General features: G+C 42.2%; 1 protein-coding gene across 1 annotated transcript in view; it reads right to left on the reverse strand.

Moving 5' to 3' along the window:
- The window catches only part of kcnab1a (potassium voltage-gated channel subfamily A regulatory beta subunit 1a), a 49,774-nt gene extending 26,561 nt beyond the window's left edge, over nucleotides 1-23,213 (reverse strand). Inside the window, exons 1-2 of the mRNA XM_061216844.1 lie at nucleotides 21,848-23,213; nucleotides 986-1,029 (exon numbers count right to left, since the gene is read on the reverse strand). Of these exons, the coding sequence (XP_061072828.1) occupies nucleotides 986-1,029; nucleotides 21,848-22,059 (256 nt within the window). The 5' untranslated portion in view covers nucleotides 22,060-23,213. The remainder of the gene's footprint in view (nucleotides 1-985; nucleotides 1,030-21,847) is intronic.
- Between the last annotated feature and the right edge of the window lie 734 nt (nucleotides 23,214-23,947).

Raw genomic sequence — 23,947 nt, forward strand, 5'->3', positions numbered from 1 at the left:
ACTGCTAGTGGAACAATGCTTTAAAATGTGGCACCTTTTTTCAGGATACTATGTGATAAACATACTGCTATGGTGCTATGATAGTTAGACCAAAGGTTGTCCACCTAACTTAGAAAATGTTGTGGGTTCAATCCCCATGTGTTATACAAAAGAGTTACACAAGCAGTAAGCCTGCATGTTCATTCTCTCTGCTTGGCACTAATAAGAGAGCCTGATATCAGGTAATGTTTCTGTGATATACTAGTATTACTGTAAGTGGCTCTGTGTCAAACATATCAGGATGAGCTCTAATACGACAAGCTGGGCTCTGTTATGGCTCACTCACGCGTAGCAGGAAGGGTGAGGAGTTCCCCCCCAGCGACATGGCCAGTCTGTGGCAGGTGTATCCATTTCACAGATTATTAACAAAAGGGATACAGAGAATCAGCACACCAACACGGTCTGTTCAGCTGTTCAACACAGTGATTCTCCCAAAGAACACAAAAAAGGAGAATTTTAAAGCAGTCGAGTCGACACTGCTGAAGCATTTGCATCTTCGGAATGGGAGGCCCAACTCTTGGCTTCAGCGGGATGCTGTGCTACTTTACTGGGCCCCTTCATTCTATCCTACAGTTTCTGTCACCCTGTGCATGGAGAATGATGACATCAGAATGAGCCCCACAATGTTGTGCTCTATTATTCCACTCTCCTATTCCACTATTGTCACAGTAATTCCACTCATCTAATGATTTATGCCATTTGTAATATGAAAGTAACAAAGCCATATTTGTAAAGGAAGAAAACAGTGCCATTGCCTGTTCCTCTTAGTTATGTCACCGTAAATAATGCAATCTTTGCAGATATTGAGCTTTATAACACCCCTTAATTTGGACTATCAGTGATCAGAAAACAGTAACAGCAGATGTCGGCCCACTGTGAGGCAGAAAACAATAACTGGACTCCCTGGCAGTCTCTTGTGAAAAGGTATTAAACCAGAGGCACTCACCAAGTCCTAAACATGACACCCGCAGTCCTGATTTCCCAAGGTTCCTAGGGAGAAGCAAGAGCCAGGTTATTAAAAAATATATATCAGAAAAATGGAAGCAAACCCAGGGTCAATACAGCCAACAGTCAATACGAATTCTGAGCAAACAGTAGTGGGATTAACTAGAGGATGTCAGGGTACACAACCATGAAAAATATCTATTGTAAATACCTATTATTAAAGTATAATGAGAACATGCATAATTTTTGTTTTGCTTTCTTATATAGACATGAATGAAATCTTAGTGGACTTAATACATTCTGCCCTTGTACATTTTCAACTCCAAAGTTTGTCAAGCATTCTGACATCATTGTATTTTCTGTGAATATAAAAGAAAATTGATTCAAACTGGCCTTGTGAATACTTAAAGGCTCACTTTTGTATAACATCATTAGGGTTCTGATTCAATAAAAATGAAAATCCATCTGAGTATAAAATATCAGATTTTTCTTTATGAATCTCAGTTTTGGAGAGTAAAACGAATAAACCACCAACAGCACCTAGCCTCAAATTTGGCCTAATGTCTAATTTGGTTTTCTCCTCATGCCATAATAGGCTATTATGCAGGGATTTGATACACTGTTCTTGATGCCTGCATCTCTTAGGACTTTGAGTATTCTGGAGATATGTCCCAAACCCTACGTAATTATTGTGGTACTGTGATAAATATGTATAAGTTTAACGCTATACACTCAGTGACCACTTTATTAGGTAGACCTGTACACCAGCTTGTTAATGCAAATATTTCATCAGCCAATTACATGACAGCAACTAAATGTATAAAAGCATGCATACATGGTCAAGAGGTTCACATGTTTTTAAGACCAAATGTCAGAATGGGAATAAGATGTGATCTTAGTAACTTTGACCGTGGAATGATTGTTGGTGGCAGACAGGGTTGTTTGATCTCCTGGGATTTTCATGCACACTAGCCTCTAGAGTTTGCAAAGAATGGTGCAAACATTTTTTAATTTAAAAGAAGAAGAAAAAAAGAAATGATGTGTATGATATGTATCAGACAGGGTTATACTCAGTGACCACTTTATTAGGTTAAAAAAAAACATCCAGTGAGCAGCAGTTCTGCGCGCAAAAACGCATTGTTAATGAGAGAGGCCACAGGAGAAGGGCCAGACTGATCAAAGCTGACAGTAACAGCAAATAACCACGCATTGCAACAGTGGTATGTAGAAGATGATAAGAGTTCATAAGGCTGCAGCAGTAGAAGACTAATAAATAAGTCTAATAAATACCTAAAAAAGTGCTTGGTGAGTGTATGTATGCATACTTCATCACTATGTTTTTTATAGAAACTCTTAATGTACTGAAGATATTCTATGGTTTTACTATAGCATAGTAATTTTATGGTTATCATTGGTTTGCACAGCTAATAATGGTTTATTCCAAGGTTTGTGTACCACTCCTATATACTATTAGGGTTATACGTAATGCAGGAGACCAAATGAATTCCCATTCCCGTCAGCCAATTATTTGCATGCATGATACCCATTCAGAGTTCATTCTTAGTTTCATTAATAACTTTGTTCTAACATGCTGTTTAATGCAATAAAAAAACTCAGTTTCATCAAAACATTTTAATAATTACCAAACAGGTTTAAAGAGCAAATATACACACATTTAAAAAAAGATTTTTGGAGACAATCCATGTAATAAATACTGCCCACACATGTGAAAAAGAGGATGCACAATGTATGATTTAGCTACAATTCATTTTGCTGGATTTGGGAGCCACTTCTGAATCCAAACCATCTTTGACTCAGCTCTGTGTCACTACTATATTGAGAATATGTGAGAATATCTGCCTCTCTTAAAGCAGATCTAGGAAACAGTTGTAATTTCCACATTTGTGACCATAGTAACAGATGACACATCAATTTATTGTCAAAAATTTGAAGGTGGAGTTCCCTTTAAGCATGCAAAAATAACCAGGATATTTTTTGTAAGGGCAAATCCCCTACTAATGAATCTTAAAGCCTCAATCAAATCGCCCATGTCTCCTTTTACTATTAGAACATTTAAAACTTTTTTTTATTGTTTTATTTATAGCATTTAAGGTATTACAGACTGTTTCTTCGACACATTCTCTTCTGTTCGCTCACTCCCTGCTGTCCCAAGCCACCCTTAGTAAAATGTTACTTTAAAAATATTTTATTATGTTTGCTTTAAAACATAAAGAAGTCTAGCACAAACCAGCAGATAGTAAATCTCTTACAGTCCTCTCATTGAAAAAAGAATGAACTGAAACACAATGCAGTTTTCTGTATGGCACTGGTCTTTCCCAGAGAGAGATGGCATTTAGCTACCTTTCCATAAAGTTCACAATATGGTTATATTTGTATCAGCACATTCAGTGATCCTGGTAATGTCATTTTGACGTTTCACTGCATGTGTTAGTTATAACATGCTGCACTTTAAATGTCCCATTTGACTGAACCCAGAAGAAAAGCTATTTATCATTTCCTCCAGAAAGGGTAGTGTTGGAGTTGCGCCAGAGAATTAAATAAAATGGGAGATAGAACTCGGTGTCTTTGTGAAGATGGTGTAGTTCATCCCAGCGGGAACAACAGACCGTATCAAGTACAGATTAATCTCAGATGCCAAACTGTGACATTTGTATGCTACAGTGTACCATAATCCAGGCTAATGAAAACACAAGAGATATGAGTGTTTGTATGTTTGTTTGTGTTTAAATGGCCCATTGACTTGCCAATTACACCATTAAATATACCATTAACAGTGTCTTTAGCTGGCTGCATCAGAGAAGGACACAGCCACTGCTGATACACCTGTCCCTTGTTGTTGCAGGCATGCCCAGACACGCGTAGTGGGCCTCACTGTGCTCTCTAATTGGATAATTATTGAGTCAGGTTCACAGCTTGATTAGTCTTCCCATGTGACAGTAATATTTTCAGCACAGAAAGCTAAGCAACTGTCTGTTGTTTGAGCCTCTTTTGAAAGAGACCGAACATCAATATTTAAACAGGTAATTTTACTAAGTTGTATATCTATGCTAAGTTGTATATCTATGCTATGTTTAATGCTCATAATTTCTTGGTTTTTATTTCATTAAACACATAAATCTCCTTATGTAGTTATGCCAGGAATGCAATCAATCTGTAGAACGGACTTTCTGTAGAACTGAATTGGTGTGATAAACCCCATGAATCTTGGCAGTCTTACTTCCTATGTTTTGATAGCAGCTCATGTCGAAAAGTCAATTTTCCATCCTGTTTACTTTTACCATCAGAAAAACATACCATATGTAAATGTACACTTTGTATTGCATTGCTTCACATTACATATAACTGATATAACTGGGCCAATGCTCTAAAGGTTTTGCTGAGCACAATGATAATTCTGTTCTGCTTGCGACCTGTAAACAAAACTTTTGAGCCCTCAGAGTTACTCAAGAAAGTTTTGAGGATTAACGATTCAGGGACAAGACCATGCTGAGTCAGGGAGCTGAGCAGCAATGGCAGCCTACTTTTCGGCCGGTCCAGCAGCTGGGGAGGAGAATTACTGCCTATATCAGCACTGACTGCCTGCAGTAGGCCTCACTGCACAGTGGCTCAGATTCAGCACAGTCAAAGTCACTTTGACACAAAATTATAACCTGTGCCAGCATATCGTCAACAACTACCGGCACATAAATCAGACCTGTACCGGCACATGGTCAACACCTCTACCAGCACAAAGGCATCACCTGTTACCAGTACATAAATGAGACCTGTACCAGCAGATAGTCAACACCACTACCAGCACAAAGTCATCATGTGTTCCTGTATATTGCACCTTTACCAGCATGCAATCAAAACATATACAGGCACATGATCATTTGCTTGAGCAATTACATCATTATCACTGGTACCAGCCCATCATCATTACCTGTGCAACTTCATCACCTCTACCAGCACTTAATAACATGGCAGAGTGTCATAAAATTTTAAACTGGAAATAGAAATGAATATGGTCTTACATATTTATAAGCTCTTGGCAGACAGTATTATTGATTGCTAGATACGAGCACAAATTAAACTGATCCCTGTTTAAAGCAGCCATCATTTCACAATTCTCCCTGCTCCATTTAAAAAATAATTTACCCCAATACCGCTGCAATATTAAAGGCATTTCTTTCTCTGTATTTCCCAAAGGATAAATCCTGCAACTTAACAGGCCTGAAAGATCCTTGTCGGATTCACCAAAACTATTTTAAGAAAATTGATCCGAGTACTTTTTTCACCTGCCCTCATCAGAACAGGAAATATTCCAAACAACTAGCAGTACATCAAGCCCATGTCATTTACATTACTGCAGACAAAGTGGTGTCCTTAAATTTGAAATGCCATTGTATATTCATTGAAATATCAGGAATATGATCAGAAATATTGGTTACTTCACCTGTAGTCAAATTCAAAACAGTCCTAGCCCAAAACTGGAAGAATACCTGTTTGAACACACATTAAACTGTCCTTTAAACCTTAAAATTATTATTGGATTACAGTTATCAAATTACTTGTGAATTAGAATGGTGCTCTGATTAAATAAAGGGGTCAAATCTGGATAGACCAATATGGAAGCACACCTGCGTCTCAGTTAAAGTAGGTCATGGTGTTAATTAATCCTTAACCAAGGAGACCTTGCCCAGTGTTCCAATGAGTTCATCATCATTTTTCTGTGCACAGCAACATCTGAACTCTCTCTTTACCTACCTCTCTCTCTCTCTCTCTCACACACACACACACACACACACACACACTTTCTCTCTTTTTCTCATTCCTTCTGTATACAATCATTTAAGACTCATTCCATTAACAACTGATAACAAACCTTGCCTGTTTTGTCATGGCTAATCAAAAATTTACCAGAGCACTATAAATGAGTGTTTCTTAGACTATGGGTCCCGTGAAGGTGCAAAATGTAGAATTTGGGTCCTGATATTAAAAGTATTTCTCATTTGGGTAACGATATTAAAAGGTTTAAGAACCAGTGCTATAAATAATCTAGTTCAGAACTGGCCAACCCTGTTCCTGTCCCATCCTGTAGGTTTTCGCAACCCCAAAAAGGACACCGCCCTCAGCAACTATAGATCTTGTAGAACTGCTAGTTAGTAGAATCAGGTGTGAAATTATGGTTGAAATGAAAACATGGCAGATCTCCAGGAACAATGTAGGGCAGCCCTGATCTGGTTGAACAAATATGACTTACAGTGCTTCCATGAGGTTCATTTGCTTTGCTTTGGCATCAAGAAGGAGAGTGGAGGATATGGCTGTATGACTATCTGCTTGGCATTCTTTCAGGGTATCCATTTGCTCACATGCTGGGCAGCAAGTCCCTGACACTTTTAGTCAATGCTACCAGTCCCCAGACCCTTGTCTTCTCAGAGGGAATATGAAAATAAGCCAATGAGCAACATCCTTGCAGCACAGCTATAATTGAGCCACATCCCAAAGCATTATTGTAAAAACGTTTTAATGTGTGAAAACTGGTTCTCACTTCACAAAATAGCAGTACAGCTTATTGAATTTGCTGCCGTTTATTCATTTCAATCAATGTAATAGGCATGCTACAGTTGTTGAGTCTTAAAAATAAATATCTGCTAATGAGCGTTGGAACATGTATTTCAGATACATTCAAGGAAACATGCAAAATTAATTTACTGAACAGAAAAGATTTGACTTCCTTCAAGGGCTTAGAAAACATTAATATGCAATGTGTGTACTGTGTTCCTGCTGAACGTGTAAATTGAATGTGCTGAAAAATGCATAGTTGACAGCTCGGGCTCATACAAATTGCATGTAGTCAGAAGTTGAAATATCAATAAGCGCATGCAAATTAAGAGGCACATATGAGTGTTAAATATTCAGTGTGGTGGGTGTGTGTGTGTGGGGGGGGGGGGTGTATGGCTTCTACTGCTGAAGTTTCAGAGTAACAGCAGTTGCTTCCCTTGCTGCCTGTGGCTGAACCCGGGGGCGCGTGACTCCCCGGAAGCGAAGATCGGATTGCGCTCTTTTCTGCTCTTCTGCATAGCGGTAGATATCCAGCTGTCGGTGACATGGATCACAGCGATGATAAGCGAGACCTTTGTCTGTGGTGGCATGTCTTTAATTAATCACCTTCCTGTGTGAGCAGGACATGTGGGGTATGAAGGTGAGGCTGCACAGGGCTAAAGGAGAAAGGGCTCAGAGCTAATTTGTGGAGAGTGGGGTTGTGTCATTAATGCTGGTCGTCGTTAATTAGACCGTGCTGACCTGGGTGGTCCTTTTGTGCAGCCGCAGAGTTGTCTGGAGTGTTAGGAGCCAGCTGGGCAGTCCACTCCTGAAACAGGGGACCATGACTCAGACTGACATCATAGCCACTACTGTTTAATCAGTGCAGCTGTGGGGGTGTTATGAGAATGTATAATATTGCCAATCATAAGTCAGGTTGTCTCTGGTACAAGTGCATTTTTGGCACAGAACATTGAGGCAAGTAAGAATGCTGCAGTCTGTGGAGCCCAGGAGAGGAATGAATCCAGCTCTGCCATTGGCAGCAACATAAGCAAACTGGTGACTTAAGTAATGAGAATATTCTCCTAGATTCTTGATGGATCCTGCACAGCAGCTGGTGACTGAGAATCATGCTAGATTCAAATCAAAATATTTTGAGAATGAGACATTAGCCCTACTTAAGTGGTTGCACTAAATATCTTTGCTCATCAACAAATAGTAGGTAGCACTGTAGATGTCAGATAAACAAAACTATGAAATATATGGAGCCAAAATGATGAACAGTGAGGGATTAGCTTAAGTTAACAGAAGACTGGCTGTGTTATGACTGGTGAGGCGGCGGGTCAGAACTGGGGGCGTAATTTGGACCCGACTGCTGAGAGGCAGACAGACAGTGCTGGCTGTGCCGATTCCCCGTGTTGCCAAGACGCAGGCGGTCCCACCGAACGCAGAACATTCCTGTGGCGGTTCTTTGACAAAGGTGTGTGTTGGATAGGTTAACTGTCTGCGATACCTGCTCGGAAATGGGTGGCTTGCAGCCCGCTGAGCAGACATTCTGAATTGCTGAGACATACCGGCAGCACATATTCATTGGCTGGAACATTGAGAACAAAATGGCTGGAAAGGCAGCACAGCGTGTGGCTCTTTGTTAGACACACAATATAACTTATCCACAGGCAGCAGGAGTGCAAAAGCTCACACAGGGAGTTCATCTCAAAAGCAGAAAATGTCTGGAGAGAATTCACCTTTGAAGGCGGGAAGCGCTACACACTGTTGCCATAGATCTCCGTCCCTGTGGTATCTTCGGAATTGATTAACTTCATTTCAATTTCAGATTAGAACTGTCCATTCCGGTGCCGGAAATCTTGAAGCGGAACAAACCATTCGGGTGGCTAACTGCGGAATTGGAACTGACTGCGGAGAGCTAAGATTAATTTTGTTCACGGCAGTCAGGTATTCAACAAAAAAAGCAATGATCTCAGCACTTCCAGGTTCTCAGCACTTCCAGAGTCTCGTTCAGGTCGAGTTCCACCTGTCCTTGGCCTGTCGGTGTGTCGACAGTCCTCCCTGAACTCTCCACAGCTCTTCAGACGGGCTACCTTCCCCACTTCTCAGAAGTAGAGCAGAAAGGTTCAGGTAATTTGGGGAGCATCCGGATCCCCTCAGTAGCTACTCAAATGCACAGCTCAGTGACTTGCAATTACTTGGAAAAGCTCATACTAAATAGAAACTGTTACTTTCAGACCCCTGAAGGTGAAGGTTCAGTATTTCCGGTGAGGATGTTATAAAGCGTTAAAGATGCACACACATTGCTAGCAGTAATGAGTGCTCGCAACGCTTGAGTGAACAATCCCCTCAGACTATCAGTGCATCTCTAGCTCTGAAATGTATGGACACAGGAGGCAAAATTACGCTGGAAGCATCTGAATCAGAGACTGCTGAGAGAAGATATGATGGAGCCTCAGCTGCTTTTATCATCTTATGACTGAAATCTGATATTCTGATATAGAGACTTTTTTTTTTTTACTTATTAAGTCTTCTGCTGCAGTAGCCTATCCACTAGGTTTAATGTGTTGTTTAGAGATGCTCTTCTGCATACCACAGTGGTAATGTGTGGTTATTTGCTGCTCACTGAATGTTATTCATTCTCGCATCATTCTCTGCAAACTCTAGAGACTGTTGTGCATGAAAATCCCAGGAGATCAGCAGTTACAGAAATACTAAAACAATCATGCCACAGTCGAAATCACTGAGATCACATTTTTTCCCCATTCTGATGGTTTATGTGAACATTAATTGAAGCTCCTGACCCGTATCCGCATGATTTTATGCATTGCACTACAGCCACACAATTGGCTGATAAGATAATCGCATGAATAAGTACGTGCTCAGTGAGTAAATGAAGAAGGAAGTCATGTAAATAATTTTCTGTGGTGTAAATGGCATGCAGTCACTCTACAATCCCAAAAACACCAACAGTAACACCACAATACATTACATTACAGACATTTAGCAGATGCTCTTATCCAGAGCGATGTACAATGAAGTACAGCCTTCTGTACTGCAACCATCCCAAGGTGATGAAATACCTTGTTATCTAATACTTATTTCCTCTTATTTCCACTCAATTATAACTAGACAAGACATTTACACATAGACTAGATATTCCTTCCGATGATACATGTACAGTACTTGATTCAATGGATCCTGCACAATATCTCTAGTTGTGGGAAAGACTACTATAAAGATACTGTGAAATACATATCGGTATATACATGCACTGTACTTACTGTAAGTGATATGTATACACAATTCCATATGACAAGACTTAACAAATATGATAAAGTAAGCACCTGAAAGCAATACTTCATAGCTCATGCTCCCAGGCTATGAATATCATTCACAGGTGTCAAAATATCAAGGAGATTTAAGCATTTGAGATCTGAGGTGGCAGGAAAAGCAGTACCATGCTGACCAGTGATGAATTACAGCAACTTCCATTCATTGCACATATAGTTTAGTAGTGTTGAGACTTTAGACATAATACTTAACACTTCTCTAAGAGTTCATTAGGCACAATTTGTAAAACTAGACTATACTCCAAGTACTCAGAGCTGATTTTAAACCGAAAATTGTGCTGAGAAAAATGCCCATGGTTTGATAACCATGCAATCTTATACCATGGTATAGACTACAATGAATCCCCAGTTGGGATACATCCTTTAATTAGTTTTTGCTGATGCTGAAACTATTATGTGTTGAGTGTTTAACACTGAGTAATCTTAAAAGTCTTTTCATCCGCAAAACAGATATTCACAGCCATTTTGCATTGACGTAACAACATTAATATATATGCTTACTATTTGCGAAATTTGAAATATATATAGTTCCAGCCTCTCTCTCTCTCCATCATTTCCCACACGACACAATAAATTTAATTTTCAAGTGAAAATGTATTTTCTATTTTTTGCCCGAGCCTTTAGGATTCCAGCTATGTACTAATCCAAGGCACCCTGCAGAATAATTAGGTATTTTATAGCACAATGTGAGCTTTCTTAAAGCGTGACTGATAACCTCAAACCATATATAAGATTATTTGCATGGCAACAGCAGTCAAACTCCAGGCAGTGGGAAAAAGATATGAGTCAGTCCTCATTGGGTTTTAAAGTTTGGGGAGGCTTTCAAGGACAGGTGCATAATTTACTGAACTACCGGGTGTATGGACACAGCTCGCATTCATCCCATATTTACCATTACTTTCTAAACTGAAGGCACCTGATATTATTTCAATATTTTGTGGATTATCTGCATTAGAATATGGGAAGCAATTGAAGTATTGTCTTAGGTAAATTCAACAACCTGTCATGGTAATGTATACTGATTATTTCTATAAAGGTTACAAACACACAGCAGAAATGTCATAAAACATCACAGCAATGTAATGAGTGATGCAACCTCGACCCTGGCAGTCAAGAAAACTAAAATACAATGTCTCTAAGATTAAAAAAGGACATAAAGACAGACCTACATATATAATCCTAATACCCCCAATTATGTAAACTAATCTCAATCTTTAATGAGACAGCTGACATGCAAGATAAAAACTGATGAAGAAAAAGGAATGTGATGCAGCGAGGGCAATTCTCTATTCAGATCAGTGTGATCTCTCCACTTCTGAGTATGCTAGCTAATAAATAAATGCTATTTCTAGTGGATGGCCGCTGTGCTATTGACATAGAAGGTGCAAAACCCTCTTTAATGTCTAACCTCACACAAGTGTACTGAAGTGAGCCTTCGTAACTAGGATTAATGTGCCTTTCTTCAACCATAAGCAAAGCAAGATTGGCATATGGTAACAACCCTCCTGCTATAAACAGCTTTTGGTAGTATCTTGGAGTCTGTAATTATTAGGCTCAGGAATATGTCAGGTCACTTTGGACTTTGGGAGGGATTTGGGGGAGACAGAAACTTCACTATTCAGACAGCATACTGAAGGAATTCAGATGGCTGACCATACAACCTGAGGGATCATTCTGATAAACAGGAGATTAAAAGAAAAGGGGATATGAAGAGACAGGAGAGCCAGAGAAAATTTCCCTTTTTCAACAGTGCTATCCTCAGTAAGACCCTACTACTAATGTCAAGGTTCAAACTCAACATCATAACAAAGTCTGACTATCTTAATGTGATTTCTTACTTGCCATAAAAAATAAAAAATAAAAAAAAAACATACAAAATGTATGTGCCTGAAGGTTATGCCTTTTGGTAATATTTCCTTTTGCCTGTCAGCCATGTCAAAGAGAGCTCTTACTTTGAGCATTACATTACCTCATCCACCAGTAGTGTAAACAATTAAGTGTCAGATCAGAAGTTTCACATCTCCTCAACTGACGACAGTTCTATTCTGTGGGTAGTCAAAGAGTCACAAAGATATGTGCAAGAACAGGACAACAAATGCAATTATTTACCAAGAGAGGTTGTGGTGTTGTGAGTTCAAAACATCAGAGAGCACTATAGGCTAAGTTGTGTGTACATCCAAGGTCTGGCTTGACATATTTATCAGATAGAATTTTGACTGTGGTAATCTGGCAATCCCACAGTGCATCTATTGTTAAAGTCTATTGTAAGACATAATGGTCTTGCTGCCTTGAATAAGTGGTTAGAGTACATTAGCAGTAACATTAGCTCTGCCACAGAACTCACACCAGTGCCCTCAGTGTCCAAACATAACACCTTGATATGTGAATAGCTTGACACGCTAAAGACCAATGAGACCCACAAGGCAATTAATTATATTCTTGTTCTATCTGTGACATAACCCCTGGTGGTGAATGAATAAAAGCAGGCAGAGCCAGCTGCCTAGAATGCCTTTCTGAGTTAGAGTAATCTGAATCCAACTTGTCTCATGTGTCAAAATTCAGCACCATCCCACTTTTCAGCAAACCCTGTTCTTCAGATTGGGTGGAATTAAATTTATGCATTCAAACTGGAGTTTGTACCAGACACCCACCTCTCCCGGAAGGTCCGAGAGTCTCCCGGGTTTCAGCACCTGCTCCCTGATACCCGGGAGCAAGCATAATCCTCTGGGAAATCAGCAATGTGCACCAAAGGTGAAGTAAAGTTTCTAGACAATTGCAAATAAAGGAGACAGAAAGGATGAAGGAAGCCCGGATTGCACAGGACTGATTGAGCACCACCGTCGTCTCTTCGGCTGGTCGGTCAGTCTCCCAGAAATTATTTTTTGCAAGGGTGGGATGTCTGCCAGTTGGTAATAAAATCTGCAGACACATCAATAGGTTCCCATCGGAACACAATGATTGAAAGGTACAGTACATGAAACATAAACAGCATTAATAAACTAATGAGTACAGGAAAAAGTTTCAGCGTGGAAACACTTTAAATCCTGCCAAAGTCCCACACCGTTCAGAGGGATGAGTGCCAAAATTAGACCATGCCCCTAATGGCAGGATTTGCTGACTTTGTTTTGTAAACTATCATTAACTACTGCGAATCACAGAAATAACCATGCATGCGAAACTCAGCAGAATTCTTTCCCTTAATTTCAGAATGGAATAGGCCGCAATCACGTTATCTACAATACGTGATCTGTATTTGCGCTGCAGTGCGGTTTCACAAGGCTTTCCTTGGCTATGCAGCATCATTTTTGCTGCGTGGGTAAATTCAGGCCATGTTCGCTAAAGTGGGAAGTGTGCCCAATTACTGTTACTCACCAAGGGAGTGAAGTGACTGGTTGTGCCTCAGGAAAAACTAAGGGCTTGGTGTGCTCATGTTAATGAAGGTATCGCATTTCTGTTGGTGGAGAAGGGCTAAAGCCCCCATACCTAGCCTAACACTGCCATAGCACAGTGGAATTTCTACTGAAATTGCCCACTAATGAAAGAAATGGCGACAGCACAAGAGGCCCAGACCTTTGTAAGGAGGGATACTGATTAGTGAAAAATGAACACTTGGGATGTGTTGCTAAAGAGAATAGGGGAATGGTCCCATAATAATATGCGATTTATACGATTATTATCTTTGTCTTCCAATTTAATGGTGCTTCTTGGTCTCTACCTCTAGTTCTCACCAGCCATTTTGTATTGGAATTCTTCTCTCTATTCACTCTATTATTAGTTTTATTATTTGCCGACTGATTATTGTATCAAATGAAACACTTGACAGAATGAAGTAAATATTTTACAATGAGATGACAATTTCCTAGTTTAATTTTCTAGTACCACAAATGTGCAAATGCTAATATTTGGCAGGCAGAGCTTCTGGATATTTGCTTTTGTTATTCTGTTAAATTAAATTCAGCAAATCTCTATTCAATAAACCTTTTCCACAGCATGAATTTCTGGACTTGATGGATTTCCTGAATTACAGCTTGATGACATCCTCAAGAAGTGTGAACTATAAAAGTGCTACAAGTGTAAGCAATAGAAAAGACCGATATTTATGGGGCATAGGAGTTTATAATTCTAATTTAAGGATATTGCACACAATTGCCTTTAGCGCTAAGGCGCAAACAAAGCCTTTGTCTCAGGAATTTATGACTGAATTGAAAGTGGCAAACATATGAATTCTTCTCACGAATCACTACTTGGGGTGTTGATTACGAATTTCCGGTGTTCCAATCAATGGCAACGTGCTGCTTAGAAACACTTCGCAGGATATCAGGAATGTCATTACATGTAACCTTCATGACAGACACAACAAGGAACAAAATATTTTCAATTATTCAAGAACCTAGATGCAACTAAAACTGTTAAAGAGACTGTAAAGAGATACCAAAAAACATATACATTTGGCTTTTGGTTCTCATGTTGATCTCTAATTAAAGTGCAATACCATGATACACTTTAAATAATCTTTAAATGGGGCCAAGGTGCGTGAGCTTTCCTCGATAAATCAGACTTCCGGGACATTGTGCCTGGAAGGTAATAAATCAGACGTTTGAAAAACCGCTTACAAAGGAGTACTTTAAATGAGCCTGCAAGGACCTGCCACGGGGTGCCGGTAAGCATTATTCTCCCAAATCAGATCCATGTTGAGAGGAATGGCGCTCTTTTATAATTAAATGTACAGCAAAAACACCACATTAACATATTTCCGCATGCACAGCAAACTTTTTACTTGTCTCCTGCATTCCTTGTGCTATAAGTAAAAAACAATAACAGCTGAAAGCTATGACTAGAAAACAATTAAGAATAACTACAGTTGTTCCACTTCACAAGACAAAGAACAGACTTACATTAATAAGTGGTCATGCTATGCAACAAAGGGCTGTAAATGGAATAGTCCATCCAAAGAGAGGGGTGCTCTCTTTGGACAGACCAATACACCATTCAATACAGCATAATATAGAAATGAATGACAACACCTTGCTGGGCAATTCACAAGTACATGGAGCACGAGAGGTGGAGAGAGAGAGAGCGAGAGAGAGAGATCTTGGATTTCTGTAGGTGCAGTGTAGTCTTGGCTTGGTCAACTGCACCAAATTATTATTTGCTTGATTAGCTGAGGATAACAATCATTAGTCTTTCATCTCCTGACAGTTAATCTGCTGCTTCGGCACATTATTGACTGGGGACCAGGTGTATGTGCGTGCATGCGTATGTGTGTGTGTGCGCAAATATTTGAATTCACTAATATTTGTTTACTGAAAATCAATATCTTGCTGTCACCCCCCACCACTTTGTGCTGCAACGCTGAACATTATTAATTCAGGTGATTTCTCCCTTGTCAGCAGAACTGACAGCTTGTTTCTCCCTCCCCACACGGTTGACAGGAACTCAGTGATGCTTTGACAGGAACTCAGTGATGCTTTGACAGGGTCCACTGTAGGTCATTGAAGGATAAATAGGGCAGGGCTTGGAACATCCATCCCTGCTCTGGAATCTTCACCATGACAAAATTCTGGACATTCATTCACAAATCTTTCCAGACAGTTCCAGCGTTCTGAGGTCCAAGACCATGAGATCCTTCCCTGCCATCAACCTGACTTTGCATTTATTTTATGTGCAATTTCATTTAATTCAGTTGGCATTTTGGCTAAGCCTTCACAGTTCAGACTTGGCTATTATATTGCAGTAAATATTTAATGATGCAATTTTAACACCCTGTCCCTGGGTGAGGATGTAACTGATGATCATAGGCATGTGATGGGACCTTAGCAACTGCACTGCAATCTTTAAAACTGGTCCATGGTTATACAGCCACTGTAAGATGATGTCCTGACATCCAGTCACACCAGAGAGGCCTACAGTTGCCAACCCTGGATCCAGATCCTGGACATCTAGTGTCATTTCAACCATAATTTGGCACACAATATTCTACTAATTAGCAGCTCAACAACATCTCTAGCAGTTGAATGAGTCTGCTTTGTTAGGGCTGGAGTGAAAATGTTCAGGGTCTTAGGTCTCCCGGACCAGGTTTGGGGACCACCGGCCTAAACTCCACCCCAGCGAGGAGCTGAATCAGAATGCTTTTGTTTCTAAGTTCAGTTCCTTATCCACTGCACCACACTGTCAGTTTCTTCCATTGGCTCATACCCCAGTGGCTGTTTCACCAGCATGAGGGAGTGAGGGAGACAAGCTGACGGGTCATAAAGGGTTGTATATGTATCGTAATGTTACTTTCTGGCAATCCCAAGACTCACATTCATGTTTTTCTTCATAAATCTTGATAGCAGTGTCTGCTAATTTTTTGCAATGAAGGCTGAGAATGGCATTTCAAGAGAAAGGCCCAGAAGGATGCGGGAGTGTGCGGGGAGGAAGCAGACAGTGAAGAGGTGGTTTGTCCACCCCAGGGAGACGGGCCTGTTGGATCACTGAAGAGTCGACAGCCGTTAATTCATCTTTCATCCAGCTGCTGACAAGTGAGGAGCTTGACAAGATTGACAGGGCATGTACCCGGGAGAGATGCATCAGCTGACCACAGCACCATTCTGGCACTTTCAATTAAAACAGACAATAGCATGGATTCTTTCTGCTGCGTCTGGTCATCGGTGTATTCGTATTCTACCGAGTAAAGGCGTAAAACCGGTAAGCAAGTCAAATCCATGATTGTAATAATGCTAATGCTAATTATGATTTGTATGCAGGGCTCAGATTAACAGAGAAGTAGCAGCAGATGTAATATGTAGTACACAATGATTTATGAATGTGACTGAGCCTTTCACCCAAAGACATGATGACCAGGGGCACAGTGGCACGGAAGGAACTAGATGAAGAAGAGCAGAATAATGAGCAGAACCCCCTCTTTCCTGCCAACCCCCTGCAGGCCCACCATTATAACTACCCCGCACTATGGTTAGAATACCCTATTAACCATAACGCTTTGGGTTAAAACGCAGTTCATTAACATAAATCTGCATAAACCATGATCTGTTCAAGCTACCGGGCATCAGGGGGTCTGACACGGAAATAATAAGAGGTCCTTGAACCTAAACTGACAGCCTGGCTGTGCCCTGTCTCTAGCCGCTAGGAGCCTGGGGCCATGTTGCATCCCGGTATTCGGTCGATTGGCAGCAGGGCCGCTGCGTTTACCACCGGTACATTTACTCTCCAACGAGCAGCAGCGCAAATCGTGTGTGTTCAGGGAGGAGTGAGAAAATAGAGACACTGATTATTTCACACGTTGTCATGGAAACAGGAAGAGATACCGCGAACGCTGGCGTGGACTTGGGAACTGTTGGGCTCAGAGACGGCCAGGCCACTCGGCCAGTCTTTGTCACAGCTTTTTTTTTTGCTTTAGAGCGTGTGTTTGTTGTTGGTTTTGGGTGTTTGTTTTTCTTCCCTCTATAAATTGTAAGGACTTAACAAACAGCTGCCCGCTTCAAACCCCAGATACAAACCCGATGTCCTTCTGAGCCTCTGTTCCCATCGCGCGCACGCCGGCCTACTTCTGACATCGTGTACATGTTAGCATGTAGCTCCAGTGCCGTGTGTACATTGGCGCTCACGTAGCACTGATGCAATCTGGGAATACTGTAAGATTTATGATAGGATTTACATGGCTTTGGCGTTCCACACTATATCGCTGCTCGTGAGCCAATCAGGGCTTGGTGCTGTGTGCACATTATTGAGTTTGCTGGCTTTATCAAGCTTTGGTGCTTAAGGCACAAGAATGCATAATATCAGTTTGTCTGAGACTGAGGCATTTGAGCTTTGTGTATAATTAACTGCATGCATTCACTCAAGGCTTTGGACGAAGACTTTATGTAGTGTTGACGCAGTATTACTTGTGTCAGTTCTTGTGTTCATGTTATGAGCTTCTCTGGGCCACTTTGTGTTATACTAGTGGCTTACTGCTTTTTATCACATCTGTGATGTTTTGTGTGGCATTCTTGGGTTTTGTGTAAAGCATCTTTGCTTTTTCTGAGGTTACCATCCTTTAGATGGTTTGTACTAGTGCTTTCAGTAGCTCATTGACACACTAGAATTACTAGAAAGCTAAAGCACTTTCAGGCTGTCCCATGCTCTCACGCTACCCTAAGACTTCTCGCAGCAACAACAAAAAACAAAGCCTCTCCCTGATTAAATAAACTATATACCAGCTCGTAGGACAAAGTGGTTCATAAACATTGCAGAGACAGAGACAGACAGTCAATTTGCTACCTCACCAGCTCACCAGCTCACCAAGTGGGCAGCTCACCAAGTGGGGGGGAGGTCATCCAAAATGCAAGAGGAGGGCATTAGATGCGCAACTAAACTGTGGCCAGATTACTGAGACTCTTTCAGAGGAGCAGACCTACATAGACACAGGCAATAAAAGTACAATTAAATGAATGACTGTGAGTGTGTGTGAGCGAGAGAGAGAGAGAGAGAGAGAGAGCTGTCCCTGTTGGTTTGCACCCGTGGTTTTGATTGTGTATTCATGGACTTGTGCATGTGGGTGGGCACTGCAGCACTGGGGGGGGGGGGTCAGGTAGCCTGAGGATCTCATGCAGGTGAAAGCCTTTACTCATGGTCAGCTCCTCCTCGCTACAGAAGGAGAACACATGAAAGATGAACACTGGACAGCACTGGACTCAGAGGAAGAGCGGAGAGTGGGAGCGAATACTGTGTGGGAGTGAAAGTGAATGAGGACCACACATACTTTGCAAGTTTGTAAGTGTGTGTGTGGGTGTGTGTGTGTGTGTGTGTGTAGGGGGTAGGGGTTGCATGTGTATTCTCTTCCTGTCATGCTGTATGATCCTTATTCCTCTTACATTGTGCAGTGGAAGGTGAGCTGTTTTATTAATAGACTACACTGAGTACAGCAGTGTTTTCTTTCCTCCCCTGCACTGGTACAGAGGTCAGACTCGGACCACGGAGCCTGGCCGCTGGCAGCACACGGAAGGGGGACGGATGAGATGTTATTCGTCATCTCAGCTCCCTTCTCGTCATCATTGGTTGAGCATGAAAATCAATGACCTTGTTTTTCTGATCAGATCCCGCGCCGCTGATCTGATTTCACCATTCCTACATCCTGCCTGCGGCTGAAGCAAAGCATCCCTCTCGACCAATCACAGCTCACTCTGAACCAATTTCACTTTAAAGAGTTGAAAATCTGGTTCCTGCTCCCTGTGAATTTTGTATTAACTGAAGAAGCAGTAAAAAAAGCTCTCAATGAAGCAATATAAATAACATAATTAAAGGAAAATGACCGTGCATTCTAAAAAAAGACATTTACAGGCAATGCACATGCATACTGATTCAGAACAAAGTGTGAGCTTTCTCAAAAGCACATTGACAGGGACAAAGACACGACAGACAGCTATGGTAATGCAGTGCCTGCACAAGTACAGCTTGTAACACGTTTCAACTTTCAACCATCAGATAGACATCACGGTCAGAATTAGTTTTACACTGCTCTAAATTCAGTACATGCAAAATATTTGTTTGCACACGTTCACTCTCCCTTTTCACTTAACTTGATGACATTTTGTTTTAAAAAGTTTTAAAGAACTTTGTTAATTTGTTTGGTTTTAAAACATAGCCATGTCCCCATGTCCCTACACACAGTCCCCAAGCAAACACTGCCACACCAGCAAGTACGGTATGTCCTTTTGTCCTTCATTGAAACATTTCAATGAAACAACCATTTTGAACAACCTGTCCACCCTGACATCAAACTTCTTCATAGCCTGCTTTACTGTAAATTGCATGTTCTCTCCCAGCACATTCTATTTTCTCCTTGGCAGCGTTGCTATGCGCTAACTCTCCTATTAAAGCAAGGCCAACCTGGAACAGTGATCTCCGTGTACCCCACTGACAGTGGGAGCAGGCGTGGGAGTCTCAGAATGGATAGGAGTCAGAGCTGCCTGTTTCTATTTCAGAGGGATATAACATACCAGTGCCCTCAAAGGACAGAATTATCTACATCTATGTCAGCTAGATTGCATTTAATTTACCAGCTAAAGCCTTTATCCAGGACAAAAGCACATTCTATACCTAAAATCTTCTGTAACCTATTTCCACAGGTGCAGGTTCTTAGTGGAGCAGTTGTGGTTTTCCCCATTGCTCACGGGCCTGACAGCAGTGAGAGGCCTGAGAATTGGAGAGAGAACGCCTCGGTCCACATCCCTCAGGCCCAGGCAGTATTGACTGGTTACAGGAAATTACATATTTTGTTTGACAGGTTTTGTGGCAGTTGATATCACCATCAGTAACAAACAGTTACTTGCCTGGGGGCATTCCATGTTTTCCAAAATGTTAACTTGTGTGACAGGATAGTTCCATAGGGATTATGGTGTACAACTCTGGTGTCTTGTTGCCACTTCCACAATAATTAAATATGAAAATGTTGAGCTACCATTTCCCTCACTCTAATTTCATCAGCTTGAGCCGTCTGCAAATACTGCTTGCATGTGTACAAACAACAAAGGGCAGGTTTTGATGTATTGTGTGTGAGTATATAATGAACCGATCAATCACTGTGGAGTCTGAACAGAAACAGATACTTAATGACCACTCTGCTTAGTTCATGAATCAGGAACAAGGTCTTCTGACCGATGAGGAACAGGTCTGTCGATTCAGAGAGAGACAGGGTACAAGAGTTGCCCCTACAGTGTCCCCTTCATCCCCTCTTCTGACAGAGAGCCAGCTGCCCCATTTCATCCAAAACACAGGAGGAGAGTATCAGAGGAGAGAGACTGTGACCAGTGTACTGAGAGTCTTTCAGAGGGACACACACTGGCACTGTGTGTTTGTGTGTGTGTGCGCGTGGGTGCAAGCGTGTGGGTGTGTGTGTGTGTGTGTGTGTGTGTGTGTGTGTCAGAGAGAGAAAAAGGAGGAGAGAAACAGCCCAGAGGAAGATCAGGTCTCCACAGCACCGTGACTCATCCCCCACACTGCACTCCAGGACATGGAGCATATTCTCATCATATAATCCACGTATCTGCAGTATGCAGGTGATGAGACACACTACTGCACCACGATGCCACCCGTCTCACACAATATACACACTCAGGGTACTCACTGGTTCTGGAAAATTGCCTTTAAAAATGTACTTGTTGAGGGCTTTATTGTCTGTGTGCCCACATTAGAGTGACTTCACCACAGTGTTTAATCATTGGGGAAGGATCTGCAATCCACAACTGCAATTCGCTCTCCCTTTCTTTATCTCTCTCTCTTTCTGTCCCTAGCACCCACACACACACACACACACGCAGGCACACACACGTGTATTCAGCCATTGTATTTTCCTGGGTTGTCGGCCTCAGAGTATATAAAGAAACATAACTTTTTAATGACGGCATTGGTGATGAATTGTTTCTTCAGCACATCGTTTGCAGCACGCGCTCACTGCTCCACACGCTCTCAGACCGGCAGCGCAGATCAGCAGATTGAGAATATGTAGGACGGGAGAAACTTCCGAGTGAGGAGCAATAGAGAAGTGCATTCATACGCGCACACTAGCTGAAGAGGCTCGTGTGACAGGGCACCGATCTGAGGGACTGCTGATCATCACACCTACTCTGGCAGCGGATCACTCATTACAGACTGACGGACAACCTTCTGAAAACAGCATGAGGGCTACGGTATGATGCAACTGCAACATTATGGCAACTGCTGTGAAAATGTCTCACCCACTTAAGCCGGACTAGACCCATTACACTTTTAGTTTGCAAACAGGTGAGCTAGTCATAGCTGAAAAGGGATTCTAACCACTCAGCTGAGCAACAGGATCTGCGACAGAACTACAGTAAATAGTTGCAATTGTGGTAAAATAGAGAGCTTGTGCCAACAGGTCAACTAATGCACGGGGAGCTCAAAACGTCACAGAAAACTACAAAGACAAATGAGTGAGAGGTAGGAAGTTGGACACATACCGATACTTCATGCCGGTTAGTTTGCCTGTGGACTCTTTGAGGGAGATATGGTGTCGCGGGGTGAAGGAGCCAAAACTTCGTGCGATGATGGCCACTGTGCGGAACTTGGCTCTGGCGGCATTGACCACATTGGGGCTGGTGGTGTTCTGCTTGCTGTGGTCACCATTGCGACCCTTCAGGTTGTGGTCGGTACAAGCGATGGAGACCTGCATGCTTGTGGGCGGCGTTCGTCCAGCAGATGATGTCAAAACAGTTTCTTATTTTGCTGTATCAAGTATTGTCCCTGTAGCTTGAAAAAAGTAAAAAAAAAAAAAAACAAGTTTTCTGCTTCACAAAGTGCCTCCGCTTCCTTCCGTATCCACGTGTGAGAGAGAGAGAGAGAGAGAGAGAGAGAGAGAAAGGCAGAGAGCTGCGTAACACTGGAGCCAGAATGTTGCAGAATGTTCCGGAGCTTCTGGAGAGAGTCCAGTATGGTGTGAAAGAGTCTTTGGTGAGGTCCAGGATCTGACTCTCTATGGTGGAAGCGAATGGTTGACAGGAACAGGAAGTGGGGGGGTTGGGGGGGGGGGGTCTCAAGACTGAGTGGGGAGCTTTCTCATCCTCAGGACATCAGGGCATTCCTATAGTCTGCTCAGACCTCCCCTCTCTCTCTCCCTCTCTCTCAGCGCTGGAAGCCCTCACGTGCTCACGCTTCAGTTATTATATGCCATTAATGCAATTCTGTCCCAGTTTTATTTTTAGCGCTTTTTATTATAGTTCTTCCTCCCTTCTCTTCTTCCTTCTTCTTTTCTTTTCCAGGGAATCAGAGATGAGGCTCCATCCCTGCTGGCAAACCTTGGATGCTGTAAGACCAGGTACAGTCCACTTCAGCAAGGAATCTCTCTCGCTGTCTCTGACTGTCTCTCTCTCACCCTCTCTCTGTCTCTCTCTCTCTCTCTCTGTTTCTCTCTTGCTCTCTCCCTCTCTCTCTCTCTCTCTCTCTCTCTCTCTCTGCTGCACTAAGTGCTAATTTATCTGTGATTCAGTGTTGCGCGGGCAGCAGATGAAGTCTCAGGAGCAGCGCAGCACGCTTACAGAACAAGATCTCTGTGGCGCTCGGCCAGTAACAAAGCAGCATTCCTCAGGTCATTGAAGATAAGACAAAAAAAAACTGCACAGGTTGACCTCTACATCAGGGAGGTGGAGTCCAGTGCGCAGGTCCTCCTCAGGTCTTCTGTTCCCCCTGTTAAAATCCGGGAATCTGGAATGTCTCAAAAAGCTCCTCCATCCAGAACAGAGAAAGGGGGTTGCCACGCCTGAGGGCACCAGAATTTAGGTGAATTTAAGAAACAAAAGCGTCAGAGTGAAAGAAGTACTGAGCGCAGGACCGTTTGAGATACTGAGAGACTAAAAGGAAAGAGAGGATTTGTCTCTGTGTAAGTGGCCAGGACAAGGGAAAAGCGATCTGAGAAAAAAGAGGCGGGCGGTACAGATGGGAGCGAGAGAGTGAGCGAGTGAGTGAGAGAGAGGGAACGAGAGTGAGTGGCGTACAGCTCTTAACACAATGCAAGAGGGCAAAGTATAAAAGAGCTGAGTCTGACTGAGTCTGTGTGTGTGTGCGTGTGTGTGTGTGCGTGCATGTGTGTGTGTAGGGGGGGAGGGGGTGTAAAGTAGGACGGGAGGAGTTGGATTGAAGGCTCGTTGTCTACTTAATGTTGAGCGATCACAGTGCAACACACACACATGTGCCAGTTTGTATGTGCGTCCGCAATTGTCTACACTCAGTGGTGAGTAATTGTGTATGTGTGCTTATCTGTATGTGTGCATGTGTTTGCTTGCATGGGTGACTGTTTGTGTCCGTATGTTTTGTTTTTTTTGTTCACATACTAATCACTAATAACAGTTTTAGGACTGAGTAGCCTTTTTCCCACACTGCGCGTATGTGTCACATAAATGCAAAAGCTGCACTGATGAATGGCCCAGTTAAGAGGTGACCTGTATAATTGCATCTGCCCCCAGCACTGGGACCCCTCCTACTCAAACATCAATCCACCCCCGCAATACCATCCAAACTGCCCGTCTCAGCTCCGTGGCAGGTCTTCAGTCCTGGCAGGCAGTGGG

The sequence above is a fragment of the Conger conger genome, chromosome 13 (assembly GCF_963514075.1).
Source record: "Conger conger chromosome 13, fConCon1.1, whole genome shotgun sequence".
Classification (NCBI taxonomy): domain Eukaryota; kingdom Metazoa; phylum Chordata; class Actinopteri; order Anguilliformes; family Congridae; genus Conger; species Conger conger.